We start from the raw sequence: 17455 nt of genomic DNA, 5'->3' as shown, positions 1-17455 counted from the left end.
ACCAGAAGGGCTCTTCCTCAGAACCTATCCGTATTACCTGGTTTCAGTCTTGCTTCCTCAATACCTGGGAGGTGTGATGAAAGCATATTGACTATAGAAAGTTCCTGCTAATGATGGAGTAAACATAAAATATATACCAGGCTGAGAAAGCTGGGCTGTTCAGCATGGAGAAGAGAAGGTTGTGTGGAGACCTCATACCATCCTTCCAGTATCTGAAGGGAGACCTATAAGGATACTGGAGAGGGACTCTTCATCAGGGACTGTAGTGACAGGACAAGGGGGAATGGGTTCAAACTTAAAGAGGGGAAGTCAGGTTAGATATAAGGAAGCATTTCTTTACTGTGAGGGTGGTGAGGCACTGGAACAGATTGCCCAAAGAAGTGGTAAATGCTACATCCCTGGCTGTGTTCAAGGTCAGGTTGGATGGAGTCTAGGGTGACATGGTTTAGTGTGTGGTGTCCCTGCCCAAGGCAGGGGAGTTGGAACTAGATGATCTTAAAGTCTTTTTCATCCCTAATCATTCTATGATTCTATGATCAGAAAAGTGCAATTCCATAAACTGCATTTCATAAGGATATCTAGTAGGTGTTTCTTGGATGAACATTAAAAATTAACTCTTTGAAATATCAGGGTGCTTTTCTACAATTCCAAAGCCTATATCCAGACATGACAAATTCAGAATCATCTTAAGTAGGCTGTATATGGAAAAGACTGAGCAATGCAGGAAGGCAAAAGAAGTATACTTGAGACCAAGCAGGGAAAAAGACACCAGCTCAGTTTTGTGACAGTCTGATATATTTTTTGACATTAAATATATGTTAAAACTACAGTTGGGAAATAACTCATGATGCTTGGTAATAAAATCAAAGAAATTAAAATAAAATAGTGTTGTTTTGGGGCTGTATCATCGAACAGTGCACACAGAAGTAATTATTTACTATGAAAAAATAAAAATGTGATTTAAACAGAACTATGTCTATTTACTGTAATTCATGTATTAGTATTTCAAAATACGACTTTATTTTCTGTACACTATATTTCCCCATGCACAGGTAATAGAGTTAATATAAAAAAGAATGTTATATGGATTTCAAAGTACAAGAAATATTATATACTCCGATATCTACCAAAAATGGGAATTTAATAACCCTATTGGGCTTATGACATCTTCTGTATCAAGTTCATTCTTAAAAATACTCTATGAAATGGATTTTTAAATTATAAATTATGAAATTATTAATAATCATAAACAAAATAAAACAGCTTATGTTAAAGGAAATCATTAAAATAAGTACAACAAAATTAAAATAAGACATATACCACAGTGAACATTCAGAAGAAAATGTTGTAAGTGAAAGTCATTAAACTGATTTCTGATTTGGTCCCAAATCAAAAATCCATTTGAACAAAAACTTCAATCCATTCTATTAAGTACTTAGTGAAAATAAATGAACATTTTATTATTTAACTGTTACTTTCCTAGACGTAACTCTTGATCCGTCTGCCTACTGAAATACAGCTTTGTGTAGTTTCCCAGATATCTGTCTATCTGTATTTGCATGGTTTACACCCCAGATTGTCATATGACAATAAGCAAAGAAAGGGTTCCCTTTAGTAAATTAAAGGGTCCTCTAGAAAAAGCATTAATTAGGTTCCCCATGTTGGTTTTTTTTTTTTTTTAATCCTAACACTTGTGAAATGACATTGATGTGCACTTGCTTCATCACACATTGTGTCATCATATCAAATATTGCCATTCTGACTTTACTATGTGCAATTTCCCATGCATTAGTATTGAATCTTATATACCCGAATAATTAAAAAAAAAAGTAATGGGAAAAGTAAAGGAAAACACATACACCTGAGAAATGTTACATGATATTTTTTAAAGACATTCCTAATATAAGGCCTAATGTAAAATAGGTATTCACTTGTCCTTATCTTATTTCCACTAACAGCTGAATGATGTCATTGTAAAGCAAGTACAGATAATCTGAAACCACGCTGGGAATTTTATCTGAAGTCAACAGCTAAATACAGAGGCTTTTCATGAAATACTGCCTCAATTTCATCAGCTACCAGAATGACTAGCTAACCAAAGTCTAGCTAGATTACAGTATAAAATCTTAGACATCTGTTTATGACAAGATTACAACACTAAAGGTATAAATCCTCAAGGTTTTCGCCTTCAATTATTACTGAATCATATAGGTAATCTGCTCTGCATAAACAGCAAAACAAGATACAGATGTTCTCATCTTTACATAGAATATCATAATGTGAAATTGTCCAAAGACTTTAAAAAAATATATTGATAAATATCATCACTGATGTCATAAAAAGCACCTTTAGGTATCAGAAGTGTCCGGTAATTCACTTTAAATCTACAGTTATTATTGTTCATATAGTGGAATGTTTAACAATTTGTGCAAAATAAATCTTTAGATAAACATTCTGTTTTATCAGCCATTGTACTATTCTCATCTGTTACTATTAAATCACAGATAGACCATCAGAGACCTCAGTGTAATCATTTTACTGCTATTTCTTTCTGTATGAACATTCTAGCTTCCAGTCATGCAACATGTGTAAAAAGAATACTTGGTTTTAAGTATAATTTTACAAAGTTTTCAAATAAACCAGAAATACCTTTCGGAACTATTTAAGTGATGCAGTTTACAGAATAGGTGAATATGGCAATATGCTACATTATAAAAACTGAAGTGTGTTTTGCTTTATTTTTCTGACTTGTCAAATGTTAAAGGGTCTTGCTGCGTGAGACACCTCTTTATAAAAACCACACCTCTTATATTGGCAATTTAAAATCTAAAACTAAAAAAAAAAAAAAAAAAGCATTAAGAGTTATGATGCCCTTCTAAGTTCTGGGAACTGAATTTACCACTGACACTTTAAAAAAAAAATTAGTGCAAATATGTCCAACCTAAGGAGCTTTTAAAGCAAGTCCTTTCAGTCCTGCGAAGAACAATGAAATGTAATTTAAGCACACATAGGCTAAACATTTAGTCCATCTTAATTTTAACCAATTACTTATAAATATTTAGACTGCGGTTCTAATCCAAAAAGGAACTCTATAAAAATGGCATGTTCATTTGAACAAGATATCCTCTTTAATGCATTCAGAGTCAAACCTCTCCATTTTATGTTAGAAAGTTGCCTGACTCCTCCTTATGAGTTAATCAGGACCGGGTCCTCTAAGATGCCAAGCGCTTTCAAGTTTCTACTTTCTGTAATTAATTATATGTGAAATGCCAGATTTATAGAAAGCCTGTCTTTAGAGTAGAACCGTATTTAAGAATTCACCATGCAGATTGGAAAGATTTAAGTCAGTTATGTTATCAGAATATACATAAACAATTTTGAAAACACACAACACAGACAGCACAAACTTCACTCTTGCACTAGAAAAAAAGTAACAAAAAAGGAGTACACTCACAGATAGAAAACTTGTTGCTGTTGTCTTTCCCTGGAAACAATTTAAATCCTCTAGATTTAAAATCTATGGCCTTTTTCACTAGTCAAAAAAAAAAAACAAACAAAAACATGTATCAGGCAATACATTCTAAAATATTTCATTTCAATTGACAAATTTTATCATGGAAGTATATACCAATTAGAGTACCATCTATCTAACAAGCTCACAGTGTGGACCTTTTGAGGAAAACAAAAAGAAGCATTGAGACCAATTTGTACACTTGACAAAAGAAAGAAGTAGAACTTGTAATTATTTTTTTTTTTCCTCCTGTCTGACAAGTTTAAAAAAAAAAAAAGAAATGAAAAAGAAGAAGACCAAAAGTGTTTGTTTTCATGCACCACTTGGCTGTATTCCACATTTTTGGAACCTGGAAAATTTAAAGAATCATAGATGTGTCTGCTGTAAAACAGCTGAACAGCTAACTCTTATCTGGTGTGCTTTCTGTGTAAAAAAACAGTAGTGTTTGTGTCTCACCTATAAAAAAAATTATTGAAAATAAAAATCCTACAGAATACTATTATATCTTTCAACTAAAAAGTGAACAACCTTTTAAAAATAGGTACTATAACTTTTTTTAAGCAGATAATTTTCTGAGAAATTTTAATTCAATTATTCTTTTCAGTGATAAAGGATTTAAAAGGAAAAAAAAGAGTCATCCATTACATGCTATTGAAAGCACACTGAAATCCAATATATACGCTCAGATCTTAATTTCCTAAGCACCCAAGCAATACAGGACATATATTAACCCTCATACATTCTGAGAAGGTTTAGTTAGCAGTGGAAATGCCAACATATTTCTTGCCAGTATATTTTGCCTGTCATTTAAGATTTTAAAATCTATATTAAATTCAGTATTACATTCAGGGAAAAGACAAAATAGAGGCAACAACTAAAGAGAAGAAAGCAATATTCTAGCAGACAAAAAAAAAATCCTTCTAAAAGTAACACATTCTCCCAGTTCTGAAAGTATCTCCATTAGTTTTCAAATTCTAACTTATCTATGTTCTTAGCATTAATATGGAAGAATAATTTTTATCCATGATATACTGACATTTTATTGTCTGTGTTTAGATCACATAGGCAAAACAGAAATATTTTGATCATAGGAAATATATTGCATTATTAAATTAAGCATAACAGGCTAATTTTCCGTTTTAACTACAGAGATTTAGATACAAAAAAATAAAATACAGTCTACTGTTCTGCTGTTGGCTCTGCAGTTGGTCCTCTTTCTAGCTTGAAAATTGTATTTGCAAAGTGTGATATGAAAGGTAGTTGGCTCCCGCTTCACTCATAAGCCCACAGCTGAACTATTTCTGTAAAATTCTCTATGATAGCTTTATGGCTGTATGATAAAGGCAGTTAATCCAGTCAAACAGCAAACCATGTGGCCTTAATTTATTTTTGAAACCAAATGACTAATGGAAAGAGCAAACTTACAGATATCAAAAAAAAAAGCAAGAGAGAATAAAGGAAAAACAGCAGAAAAAAAGCTTTTTCTTTCAGTCATTAAACTATGTGCACCTTTTCTCCATTATATTTTGCCAGTGAACAATGAACCGTACGTAATTATGGTTGTCATGTGTAAAGTTTAAGTACATTATTCTCAAGAGACTTTTTAGATTAGATGTGTTTAAAAACTATACAGAAGATGCCTTGTGTCGGCTACAAGCAAATAATGCTGATGAAAACAGTGAAGATTAAAGGAACTACTTTTATGGGAAGTTAATACAAGAAGATAGACAGTACATGGTCACAGGATTTTTCAGCACCTGTTAACTTGTTATATAAAAATCAATGAATAATCAATTAAACCCTTACATGAGACATAAATACCACCTAGCAAAATACTACTGATCTTTTTTATAATTAAAATTAATCATTATCACACACAAGAGCTGAAAAAGATTCATAAGAAAACAGCATACAACTAAAAAAGACAATTTATAGGATCAATACAGGATGTAATGATAAATATTTTTACACTTCTGGTGGAAGAGACATACTTTCTTCTAAATGCATAAAGGCTTTTTATCTCAACCGTTAAACTATCAAATGTAAATTTCCTTGTGTATCATCATAATGTAACCTATAAATGTTGCTAATGGTTCTGGGAAATATTTGCAGAAGCACAACGCATCTGTTGCCACAAAATAATTTTTTGTGTTGTTTTTTTTTTTTTTAACCCTTAATACCAGAAATCACCCCCAACCTCCAATAACAGAAGTGCATAAGCAATTCTATCCTTAGTGGAAGTCATGGATACAAGAACTGTACCTTCACACAATAGGGCTATATTGGAATAGCAGTAATGCCCTCTAGTCAATTGTGTGAGATTTCTAAGATGCTGTTTTGACACAAATATGAATGTAGGAGCATATCTATAAGCTTCTTTTGGCCTTCTCTGAGCATCAGTATAAAATAACTCCTACTGAACCTCAAGATAGACCTGGCTACTCTTCCAACCATTAAGTAAAATGAGAATGGGCTTGAATACATGATCTTAGGTGCTGGGATGAATTTAAATATTCACATTAAGGAGAGGTTTGTCCTTTATTTTCAGAAATCATCATAACAACATATTAAAGAATGGAGACTGGTTTGGGTTCTTTGTTTCTTTTCATCCTCAAAAAACACAGTTTATGAACACAAGAAAGAGAGTTCACAAGATCTAAGTTTGAAATGAAAATAGTTACAAGAGTGTCTTGTTGAACACATGTAAAACAAGAAAAGATTTTTGTAACTATTTGCATCACTTTGTCGAAGCTATTAAATATCACTGAGAAAGCAAGTAACTCAAGACCTCTTTACACTACAAGAGAAGAATTTTACTTTCAGCTGGGTTTTTTTATGTTGATTTATTGAGTGGTAGTTTCTGAATACACTGTGAAGCACTAGAAATAGAAATGTACTTGGTCCAAACATGCCATCACTAAACTATATGTCAGGCTCATATGCATGCACATACATAAAACTGGCCCCACCAAAAATGGCATACCCAGGACACAATAAATACGTTCTTTAATTCTTGTCAAACTAGGCATTATTTTGCACATGCCAATGTAGAAAGCAGTGAGGAAAAGAGTAACAGAGCATACACATGACAGTAAGTACTGAAACTGGATATCACTCTTCAGAAGTCTCAGAGGATGGATTCATGTCAGCAATCAGTGCAGTTGCACACATTATGCTAGTCCACAAAGAAAAATAGACACTTTGTCTCAACTCATCTGGCTTAGATTTCTACTTTCTCACAAAAGAAGTTTAAACTTTGGTATGCCCATTTCTCTCAAGAGAAATAGTTCAGATGTGATAAATTTCAATATGGGAAATCTGCTTCTAAAATATGGCAGCATTGAGCTATATAGCCAAGCAAAGGATATCTTTTTAAACACTGACAACCCAAAAAATCATGTCTTTGTTTTAGTTATGAAACAGCATTTGTGTAAACAAATTGTCCAGCTTGTCTTATCTGCATTTTATAAACTACTAAACCAAGTATAGAATGTATTTAAAATGCTGACAACTAAACCACCACATATCTACACAGAACAGGCACTCAAGTTGTGTTTCTACCAGTAACTATACGGAGTATTAAACATGGAATCTTGGGCCTTTTCTGACTTCATAAACTTCTTCCCTTGGGTATAGCTCAAAGTAGTTCAAACACTGAAACAGCTCTTCCCATCTCCTGAATCTTTCTTACATTATATTCCCTACCACTCAGCTAATGGAAATGGAGAAAAATATCATGACATTAACGCCATTATTTCAAGATTTCACATACAGCTGCCCTTAAATGACATCTTCAGGAATACAGTATCACGTGAAAAAGGCAGTAGATTGCTATCTGACTGCACCTAAATGTGTACAGATTTTACCTGCAGCACCTGCAATTTCTAATGACAGAAACAGGAGTTCTATATACTCTGGACTTCTGACATTTGGTGCTCATGTACAGATATGCCAAAGAAATCATGAATGATGCTTCCAGTTCATCTTGGGCTTAAATCTAATTCATTGTATTTCCCCTAGGAGCTGATCTATATGCACAGCACAGCCACAGCCTGCATGCACCGAACTTACTACCCATGTACAGGTCTATTCCATTCTTCTTTGTGTTCACTTTATGTTCATTATGCATGCGATGCAACTATTTATCCAAAATTTCCAAACTCTGACAACACAAGTGCTAGATATCCAGATATTTTAGGGGTCAACACTTAAAGGGATTACACAAATGGGATAGTGGTGGTGAGGAAGGTACAGCAACCCATTTAGCACCTAGGGCACTGAAGGGTACAGAAATTTATATTAAAAACTTCTAAACCTAGCAATTACCCAAATAAACTTTACTGTGATCCTACGCACTGACTGATGCAGCACTATCTTCTACAGCCTTACTGCATCTTGAAAATTGGTGTAACAGGAGACGAATTTTCAGCAGTTTTTGTAGTAAAGCATGAACCATGCAGATTAATCATTTCTTAAATATGAAGAACCATTTAGAAGATGAATAATCAAGACTATAAAGTAGTGAACCATCCAATTTTCATGTTATTCTATTTTTTACTTTTTTACATGAGCTGATCCACCTTTTGCTTTCACTATTCACCTCTGCCTTGTCCCTCCCTCTAAAGTGCCCTAGCCAAAGCAGATTGTGTAGAAGACTTCAGATCACTGCAGCCACTGCATTACTGCCTGAATTACTGTACTGTACTATTAATTACTCCACTAGCATACTGCATTAATACAACACATGGTAAATATTTTTTTCTTGATCCTACACTATTTTAAACATTATGTGGTGGACAATAAATAGACAAAAAAAGTGAAAATTACTTAGTGTCTCCTTGTTAAAAGTAGAGATGTTTAAACAAAGTTACTGCTCATTATGATCAATTACAGAGATAAAATTAGACTTTTTATTTTCAGGTATCATAGTTTTGCTGGCAAGATCTATTTTAGTGTTACCCCACAGTCTAAAGGTTTATTCAGACTGGAAAAAAATGGAAACGCGCATGAATGTAAAATTCTCTCCATAAAATGAAATGCTCTGATAGCTCAATGAACATAATTTTATACTTTAGGAAACATGCCATAGCCATATGATTCTAACCTAATGTGTGAATTTCATCTTTATACTAAAATTTAATGTATTATGATTTTATTTTAATAGGTTGCATTTCCATTTTAATTGTGAAACTTTTCAGGTTCATTTTTCATCCATAGATAAAAATCTATGACAGTTTTCAGTGAACAGTATGTTAGAAGCTATGTATAATTTAATATGCAGTTGAAAATTTCTTATTGAGTTCTTAGCTCAGTTAAAAATGAATTGGTGAGACACATAAGGGAAGTTGAAGTGCTACTGCGCTATGTAATTAAAAAAAACAAAATTTATGTAGAAAAGTCCTACTTTACGTTATTTTCAATAAAATTATTAAAAATATTTTAGTTCCTTAAGTCATCCCAATTCACACAACAAACATTTTTAACGGCTCTTCAGAAAACCTCTCCTTCCCTGCTCCTCCTTTCCTCTTCCTGTTTCTAAGTGAAATTCAAAAAAAAAAAAAAAAAAGATATATATTTTCTAACAAATCCTAATCCTTAAAACATGTACATTAAATTATTCCAAGGCAGTGCTTGATCAATCACTGTTTCTCTTAAATCCATTTGGTTTTGAAAGTTTCATTAGCATCTCATTTAATTAGTCATAACAGATCTTAAAAGTATTTAAAGAAATCTTCTTGACTCCTAACATCATAAATTCTCCTGTAATATACAGCAAGAAGAAATGTTGGTTCAGTGCAGAACACCCAGTAACTACGCATAATGTAGGGTTTTTTTTTTCTCTGATTTTTCCTGGCTATTACAATGATACTACATAAAGTCAGCTCAAAAAGCATACTGTAAGGTGTGATAGATAAGTCATAGATAGGTGTTTTTTTTCCTCTTTGTGCACATAGGGATTTTTTTCCTCTTTGTGACTTTCTTGGTGCAGGTAGTTATATACCTGCCAGTACTGTAAATAGTTTTTGCAAACATTCAAAATGTTGGAAAAAAGAAGTCAATAGTTTATTTCTTAATTTTTCATGTAAAAAAGTAAACCACTTCAATTGCCTGCACTGATTATGATTGCTGAATAAAAGGATATAGCCAAACTTTATGGCTCATACTTGAAAAAGAAAAAAGAATGCCATCTGTAAATTGTTTATACTGAGTTCCTCTTACGTGATATGAGTTAGTCCTTATTTATTATTTCTGGGGCAGAAGTCCAGGTTCAGTACAATGAAGAACAAAAGTCCAGTAATTTGATAGGAGATACTTGAATTTCAATCCACCTCCTTTCCCCCCCTACTTCCAAATAAATGTAAAGGATATACTTTTTGAGTGCTTGGTTTAATTAGAAGTCAGGACATAAAAGATGATGTTTCTCTTCCAAATATTGTATCTAAATATATTTCTCATTACCCTATCAAGCTGCATCTTGAAAGTAAGCTTTTAACACTTGGTCCACTGTCTTCTTCTACCAGAAGGCTTCATCATTACAAAAAGAACTCTTCTCGCTCCTCCTCCTAACATATCTATTTATATACTATAAACTCATTTGTCCTTACCTAAATTCTCAAGATACTAGTGTTCACTTCCTGAAACATTCATCCTTTCATCCTGTCTTACATTTTCTTTTGTAAGAAAATGAGGAAAGACTGAGGGAGCTGGGTCTCTATAGTTTGGAGAAGAGGAGACTGAGGGGTGACCTTATAAGTGTCTATAAATATATAAAGGGTGAGTGTCACGAGGATGGAGCCAGGCTCTACTCAGTGGCAAACAATGATAGGACAAGGGGTAATGGGTACAAACTGGAACACAAGAGGTTCCACTTAAACTTGAGAAGAAACTTCTTCTCAGTGAGGGTGACAGAACACTGGAACAGGCTGCCCAGGGAGGTTGTGGAGTCTCCTTCCCTGGAGACATTCAAAACCCGCCTGGACACATTCCTGTGTAACATTATCTAGGTGTTCCTGCTCCAGCAGGGGGAATGGACTAGATGATCTTTTGAGGTCCCTTCCAATCTCTAGCATACTGTGATACTGTGATGAGATGATCAGAACAGTGTAAAACCATTACAGTTCTTATATTCATCTGATTCACTCTGAATTTTTGATGAAAGAACTATAGTCATGTACAGTATTCCTCATGAGGTCTTACTACTGCCTTATAAAATGATGCTTGTACTTCCCTAGCTCTAATGGAAGTATTTCACCAAATGTATCTAGGTTCCTTTTTCCTCTCATAAATAGTCATAACACCTTCAGCTAGCCTTTGACACAACCTACAATTATTGTTGAAGTCCAGATAATAAGTGTGGTAGACTAACTTCATCTAGCAATTTCATTTTAGCCAGATAGAAACCTCTTGTTCTCTCTGCACATCTCTTTCATACATATACTTCAAAAAATACCAGTTTAGGAAACAAAACATTATTGTTAGTGTTTACTCATTCTGGAAGATCTTATTCACGGAATAATGCTATGGAAGCCAACAGTACTATTCTTATTCTGCAGTTACTGTTTTGCGTCAGTGCTAATGTATCATAAACAGCACAATTCTGATCTCGCTAGCAACATGCTGAAAAAAGCCTACAGTGAAGACTACATGAACAGTACATTTTGACCATTTTAAATATACACATATATGATATAGTAAACTTCAGTTAATTATACTTGGTATATTAAATTTGGTCTTTTCAAGTATTCATTCATTTGTGTAGATTTGGCAGCATAATTCTTAAATTATGATCAAGAGCACAAGAAAAAAATATATTTCCAACGTAAAAACTAATCTTTATATATGTATATATGTATATATATATTTTAAATAGTGAAAGAATTAAAAAAGGAATTTACATAAACTTCTTCAGTATCTCTTATATATAGTTCCATATTAACTTAATATGCAGGGCAAGACAAGTAGTTTTTATATTTTTGTGCATATTTAATTGTCAAAGAGGCTAAAATACTTCAACAAAACTCTACAGAAAACTCCACAGAAACACCTGCAGAATATCTTCCCATAATGGAAATTACTTAGTCAGTTAAAAATAGTTTCACATTCACAAACAAATATATCTGTGTCTTTGTAATGGGGAATATTTTATAGAAGACCATTACAGGCTATTTAATGATGGTCATTTGTTATCTTTTCATGGCTATTATGTTATCAAATATTGTTGTTAGCCAAGCAAAAATAGTAATTTTTTTATTCAGTATATGAACAGCCACTTTAGTAGTATACTTAAGTATGCTGTTCAGTGTGTATGATACAGTAATACAAAATGTTTAAATGATTTTGTATAAAGAATTCTAGCAAAATCAAGACTTTAAATGTGGCATGAGAGAATAATGTGCACACAGCACTAGGCATGGGCTTTCTTCTCAGTACAAGACTGATTTAATCTGTATGTGGGATGTGGTACCTTTTATTATCTGTGGTACTACTTTAATATGTGACAAATAAGCACTATAATATTATTTTAGAAGTATCTTAGTCCCTTTTTCCCTTCTTTTTTTTTTCATAGTGGAAGCTTTTGCACGTTAAGTGACACACTTCAGAGGTATATGCCTTAACTATATCCTATATTAAAGGATACATCAGAGAAAAGGACAGTGAAAAAATAAGAGAAGACATTGTAGTGTGAATGATTACAAAAAGGAGATGGAAGAAACTGTATGTATATCAAAATTACTGCCAATTTTAATTGCCAAATTATTACTCTGTCATGTATTTAAATTAGAAGAGAATACAGGCCCTCAGATACTCCCTTGACCAAAGATCTTCTGAAGTGAATGTAGAGCCATAAAACCAGTACAAACCAAACTACTAATTTTTAACAGTCAATAATCACAAAAAAATACTGGACTGAAATTAATACAAATGAAACATAAAGAGTTGCTCAATTATACATTTCATATGTAAACCAAATACAAAGCTTGTTTTTCAGTTATTCTACCTAAATTAATATTTTAAAATTCTGCAGAACTGCAGCTCTGGGTTTTTTTCGGTATCTGTTAGTAAATGAAGCTACAGTAATTTTCAAGAAAGCAACTTTCACTAGGTAACTATCTAACCCGGCTGTCTTTACAAAATATCAACCATATGAGTCTTCTACAAACTGCTAGGGCTATAAAAGATGTTCCTCTTCATTTGTGTTTAGAAATTCTTCATGCACAATAGATTAACATGAAACAAAGGACTAGCACACTATAAGTTAAAAATACATAATAAGTAGTATTCAACATTAGCCTGCAAAATCAAACTGCTCCTTCCCTGAGGTTTCGTATGTGTAAAAACATACCACTTGCAATTTGCTTCTGAATGTCTATACTGGTTAAATAAAGACATTCTAGCGTTGTTTCTCAGTCTCATGGATCTTACCTTTTAATATTTCCCCCTTTAACACAATAAACAATATTTTGTTTATACTCCAAATGTTGGTCACTCTCAGTATTTTAGCATGTGGATTAAAACCACCTGAATATAGAAACATATCAAATTTTCAGCTTTACTACGTTAATACTTAAAATTGAATTCCCTAGTTTTCTAAACTTTGTTTCATTCACTAATTCCATGTGTGATTGATTGAATAAAAATGTACACATGTTTTAAAAAAGCCAAAATTTTGCTTAAGATTTAAGGGAGATGACTACAACTGCATCACTGATTAATTTAGGATAAAGCAGCCCTTTACAAAACACACTTTTTAGACTATAGTTGATTATGTCTAAACATATATGCAGAATAGTTTAATATTTTAATTTCTATTGTCCAAACTTTTATCAGATCTAATTTACACTGCTTTTGACAGTGAAATATATATAAAGTGGCATCAAAAGAAAAATCCTTATCTTTCCCTTTTGACTTTTTATAAATCAAATTAATTTAAATTACTATGACAATATTATTATTAATTTCATTTTTCCATCTGGCTGCCCACTAAAACTCAATTTTAAGCAGATTTAATCCTTTTCCCATTTGGTTCAATTACATTTCCTGAATGGATACCTCATCTTTCACTTTTAATTTACACAAAATAATTTTCCATAACTACATGGGCACAAGTAAAATAATATCCAATACCTCTATGAGTAACAACTGCAAGTTCTTTAGTTCTTTCTATCTGCTCATCATTTCTTGGTCGTCTTCTTCTGCTTTGTAAATCTGCTTGATGAAGGAAGAGTGCTTCTTTGGAAGTGGCCGACTCTGGAACTGATTTTCTTATATTCATAGCTTGCACTTGCTGTTCTTCAGAAGGTTGTCTATAGATGGTCACTGCACTGGATACAGCAACATCAGCAGATGTGCTAGCAACAGTAATAGCACCAGTAGTGGCGGCAATACGCTCCTCTAACTCACCAGTGGAGGCAGTTTTGATCAAAGTGGAAGAACCTGTGGGACACACAGTAGCACTGGATGCTAACTTTTTCTTTAGACTTTTGTTTTCCTGATCAACCTAAGAGATCATATTTCCTCTGTTTAACACAGTAATGACAACTGACATGAAAAGAAGAAAGTCAATATGCTTTATTTAAAAAATTGAAGTAATCAGAAATTCTTTAATGCTAGTGAACATCTTGCAATTATAGTGATATTGCACATTCAGTTTTAAATGTCCTCAATAACTTTATAGAATAAACTCTTGCACCAGTCAGTGTGACAGCACATAATTTCCACCCCTGAAAATTCAGTCCTGAAATCAACATGGCTAGAGTAAAATATACACCTATATCATTAAAAGGCACATGTAAACAAGCGATAACCACCCTATCAAGCACTGAAACAGAAGCATTATATAGTAACCTAGGTAGCAGGCGAAGCTTCCATACGCCAACTGGTAATAGGGCTGACAAATATGTTCATACATTTGATTCTCTTAATCAAAGCTTCATAGGGATCTAAAAGCTTATTTAGACTTGATACAAGGCTAAGGGTGGATGGATAGTAAAAAGTACATGTATAAACAAAACATCTAAGCATAATTCTCTAAACCTGGATAGAGGCTGTAATTCTCTTTTTGTGCTGATTCCTGCAATAGGCCAGATTATGTTACTCAAAAAAAACACCCACAGAATGTTTGGAGAGTTAAAAACTTGTCCATGCGCTGCTTGTAAAAACACCAAGTGAACATTCCTGACTTGTCTAGTAACTAAAACATATAACCCATGTGGGAATTTTTAAGATTTTATTAACTTTTTCATCCTTCCCTATTTTCTCGATTTGGCTACAAATGTTTGGAACCCAAGTCTCTCACCTGTGAGCCTTTAGAATATGTAACACAGTAGCAACTCCATCTTGACTGGAATGAATAAATGACTGGGCAATGCATAATAAAATTCATAACAGCATAAACAAAATTAACATAGCATGAACTGCACTATGTTATACTAGTATTTCAAAAATATGGGACAGTTATTCCATAATAATGATTATGGGGCTCTTGGACAGTCATTCTAACAATAATATTCCACACTTTTTACTGTCCCCCCACACAGACTTTGAGATTTGTCCTTTTAAGTGTAGTGGGTGATGACAGGATGGAAACAAGAGTTTTTGCACTGCTAGAAGAACTTATACAATAGAAAATGGAAGTACGACTCCCAGAGGAACTTAGTATGTAGCACCTTCCATACACAAGGTATATCAAATCTCTTGATAGAATTACCAAGTGTTCTGTATAAATAAACAATACAGATCCTAATGCCAAAAAGAGTCTTGCTAATAAAGTCTCTTTTGTTTACTGCAGAAATTTTACGCTGAAAATGTTTCATTTTGCAATACTACTAAAAAATATACTACCATAACAGAATACTTAAGCATTACACAGACAACTAATAAGGCTGTTGTGGGTACATATTAATTTTGCTATCTTACATTTCATGTCTTAATACCTGTTCTGCACTACAGCACCTCTAAGTCATACACTGGTGGTTCCCTCTACAAAATTAAATGACCTTAGAAGTACCAGTAATATTCCAGTTTTATGTGTCAGAAACCAAACCAAAACCTACTTACTGTCCTATGATGAGAGTACTATAAGTAACTAAAATAGACCTAGACATGTTTCAGTCTTTATTTCAGAATAAAAGACGAAAATTACCAAAACAGTGAATAATATAGAAAGACTGGGCTAGTTGTGATTCAGGATACAATAAGGTTTGAAAGACTGTTATCAAGATTAAAACACAGAAAATACAAGTGCATGGTCTATAGATATTTTGGAACAAGATAATGCTGATTAAAACAAAGAAAATTTATTGCATGTTACATAACCACTACTATTGACACAAGATCTGTGTGGACACATTTTTACCATGCAAGCAAGTATACAAGAATAGGCAGTCCCTTGCTCCCAGTATCAAGCTCAAAGCAAAACTAAATTCATAATCTCAGTCAAATGGCATGTTATACCCTACTGCTTTAAAGAGGCACAGCACTTTAATTGAAAGCAATTTAAGACGAAGTTCATCTCAAAGGAGAAAGGCAAGAAAAATTATGTTTGCTTAAAGCTTCAAAGCTTATACATTGAAAACAGCTGTACAACTTTGATACATAGGCAACTTTCAAGGAAAGCACCTAACTTGTTAGGCTTCCATATACACTTACACTGCAGAAAAATGAACATGCAGGTCAGAAAAAGGTAAACAGTGCGGTGTGATTTGCATGGAAGATTTTAAGACAAAATTAACATTACGGATAAACAATCTGGTAAGTATCAGTTACTGCATAGAACACATACATTCATGTTTGCCTAAATATCATTTGTAATCTGTAAAAGCATGAACTTTGGTGTTTTAGTATTCTATGAAAACCAGCTTAGATCAATTGAAACGCCTATGTTGTATGGGCAATGTAACATACTCTTCAATTCAGCTACTTGCAGTCAAATGTGATATTTCAATTTTTCAAAAAGACTATTTTAAAAATTGCAATTTCTTGTATGACACAAAACAACCCCCACGTGTTATTTTCCCTCCATATTACAGTTCAAAAGATAAAATAGAAAAAAGAAGCACACACTCACCATGAAAAATAGTGCAAGAAGGAAGAAAGGAAGACTGATTTCTGCTTTTGGGATAAAATTTAAAACAATTTTCAGTCAGTTGAAGTCAACCCAGAGGTAGGTCATCACTTTGAATTCACAAAGAGCAACTAAGAAAATCTGAAGCTTAAGGAACTGCCAGGCTGCACCACAGGAGGAAGCAGTAACAATGTGGAATCAAGAAAGAGTAATTGTTGCTTTGGGCATGGGTTCACAAGAATGGATCCTGACCAGATCCCAGACTAAAGCAGTCTGAGACCTACTAGGCTGCAGTCATTTCTCTAAGTGAGTCCCTGTGGCTGGAGAGGAGATTAAAATCATTAAAATTGAGGACTTTTATGTGTCAAATTATACTGCTGACATGATTAAAGATTTGAAGCAGTATTTATACAAAAAAGAAACAAATGTGTATAAGTTGAAGGAGATGAAGATAATGATCTACAGAGCAATTCAGTTCAGAAAACTAGTCTGAATGAACTACTACTCAAAAGTGTTGTAACTGCTAAATCTTTGGATAACACAAACATATGGAAGACCCATAAGCCTTTCTATTTATAAAAGGAGTGGATGTTGCTCCTGATTCCAGGATCATTTTCAGTAAAGAGGCAAGAGCCTTTGACATTTGCCTGAGACAAAGCTTCAAAAATAGACTATGAATCTGTGCTAGATGCACACACTTTGCATATGCAATATGCTACAAGTATACACAGGGCTCTTCTTATAAACATGATAGCAAAGGAAATTTACCCCAGATAAACTCCTAGTGGAAGTTCTTACTTAAATTAATCTAATGGACTAACTTTTTACAAGTACTCCCCAAGGGAATAAAATAATGTAGGGAGATAACGAATACCTTTCCC

General features: G+C 33.3%; 1 protein-coding gene across 3 annotated transcripts in view; it reads right to left on the bottom strand.

The window, feature by feature from the left end:
- The window catches only part of CSMD3 (CUB and Sushi multiple domains 3), a 578676-nt gene that overhangs the window by 330412 nt on the left and 230809 nt on the right, over positions 1–17455 (bottom strand). Inside the window, exons 7-8 of one of the 3 annotated variants that reach the window (XM_062627150.1) lie at positions 13637–13945; positions 3455–3532 (exon numbers count right to left, since the gene is read on the bottom strand). The exons of 1 other annotated variant lie outside the window; for it this stretch is intronic. In XM_062627150.1, coding sequence (XP_062483134.1) covers positions 3455–3532; positions 13637–13945 — 387 coding nt within the window. The remainder of the gene's footprint in view (positions 1–3454; positions 3533–13636; positions 13946–17455) is intronic. One more of the 3 variants, XM_062627151.1, reaches the window with a different exon arrangement.

This window comes from Pezoporus occidentalis, unplaced genomic scaffold (genome assembly GCF_034315485.1).
Source record: "Pezoporus occidentalis ecotype Australia unplaced genomic scaffold, CSIRO_AGI_Poc_V1 ctg3, whole genome shotgun sequence".
NCBI lineage: Eukaryota > Metazoa > Chordata > Aves > Psittaciformes > Psittacidae > Pezoporus > Pezoporus occidentalis.
Note: the sequence above shows the minus strand (reverse complement) of the source record. Positions and strands in the feature narration are given on the sequence as shown.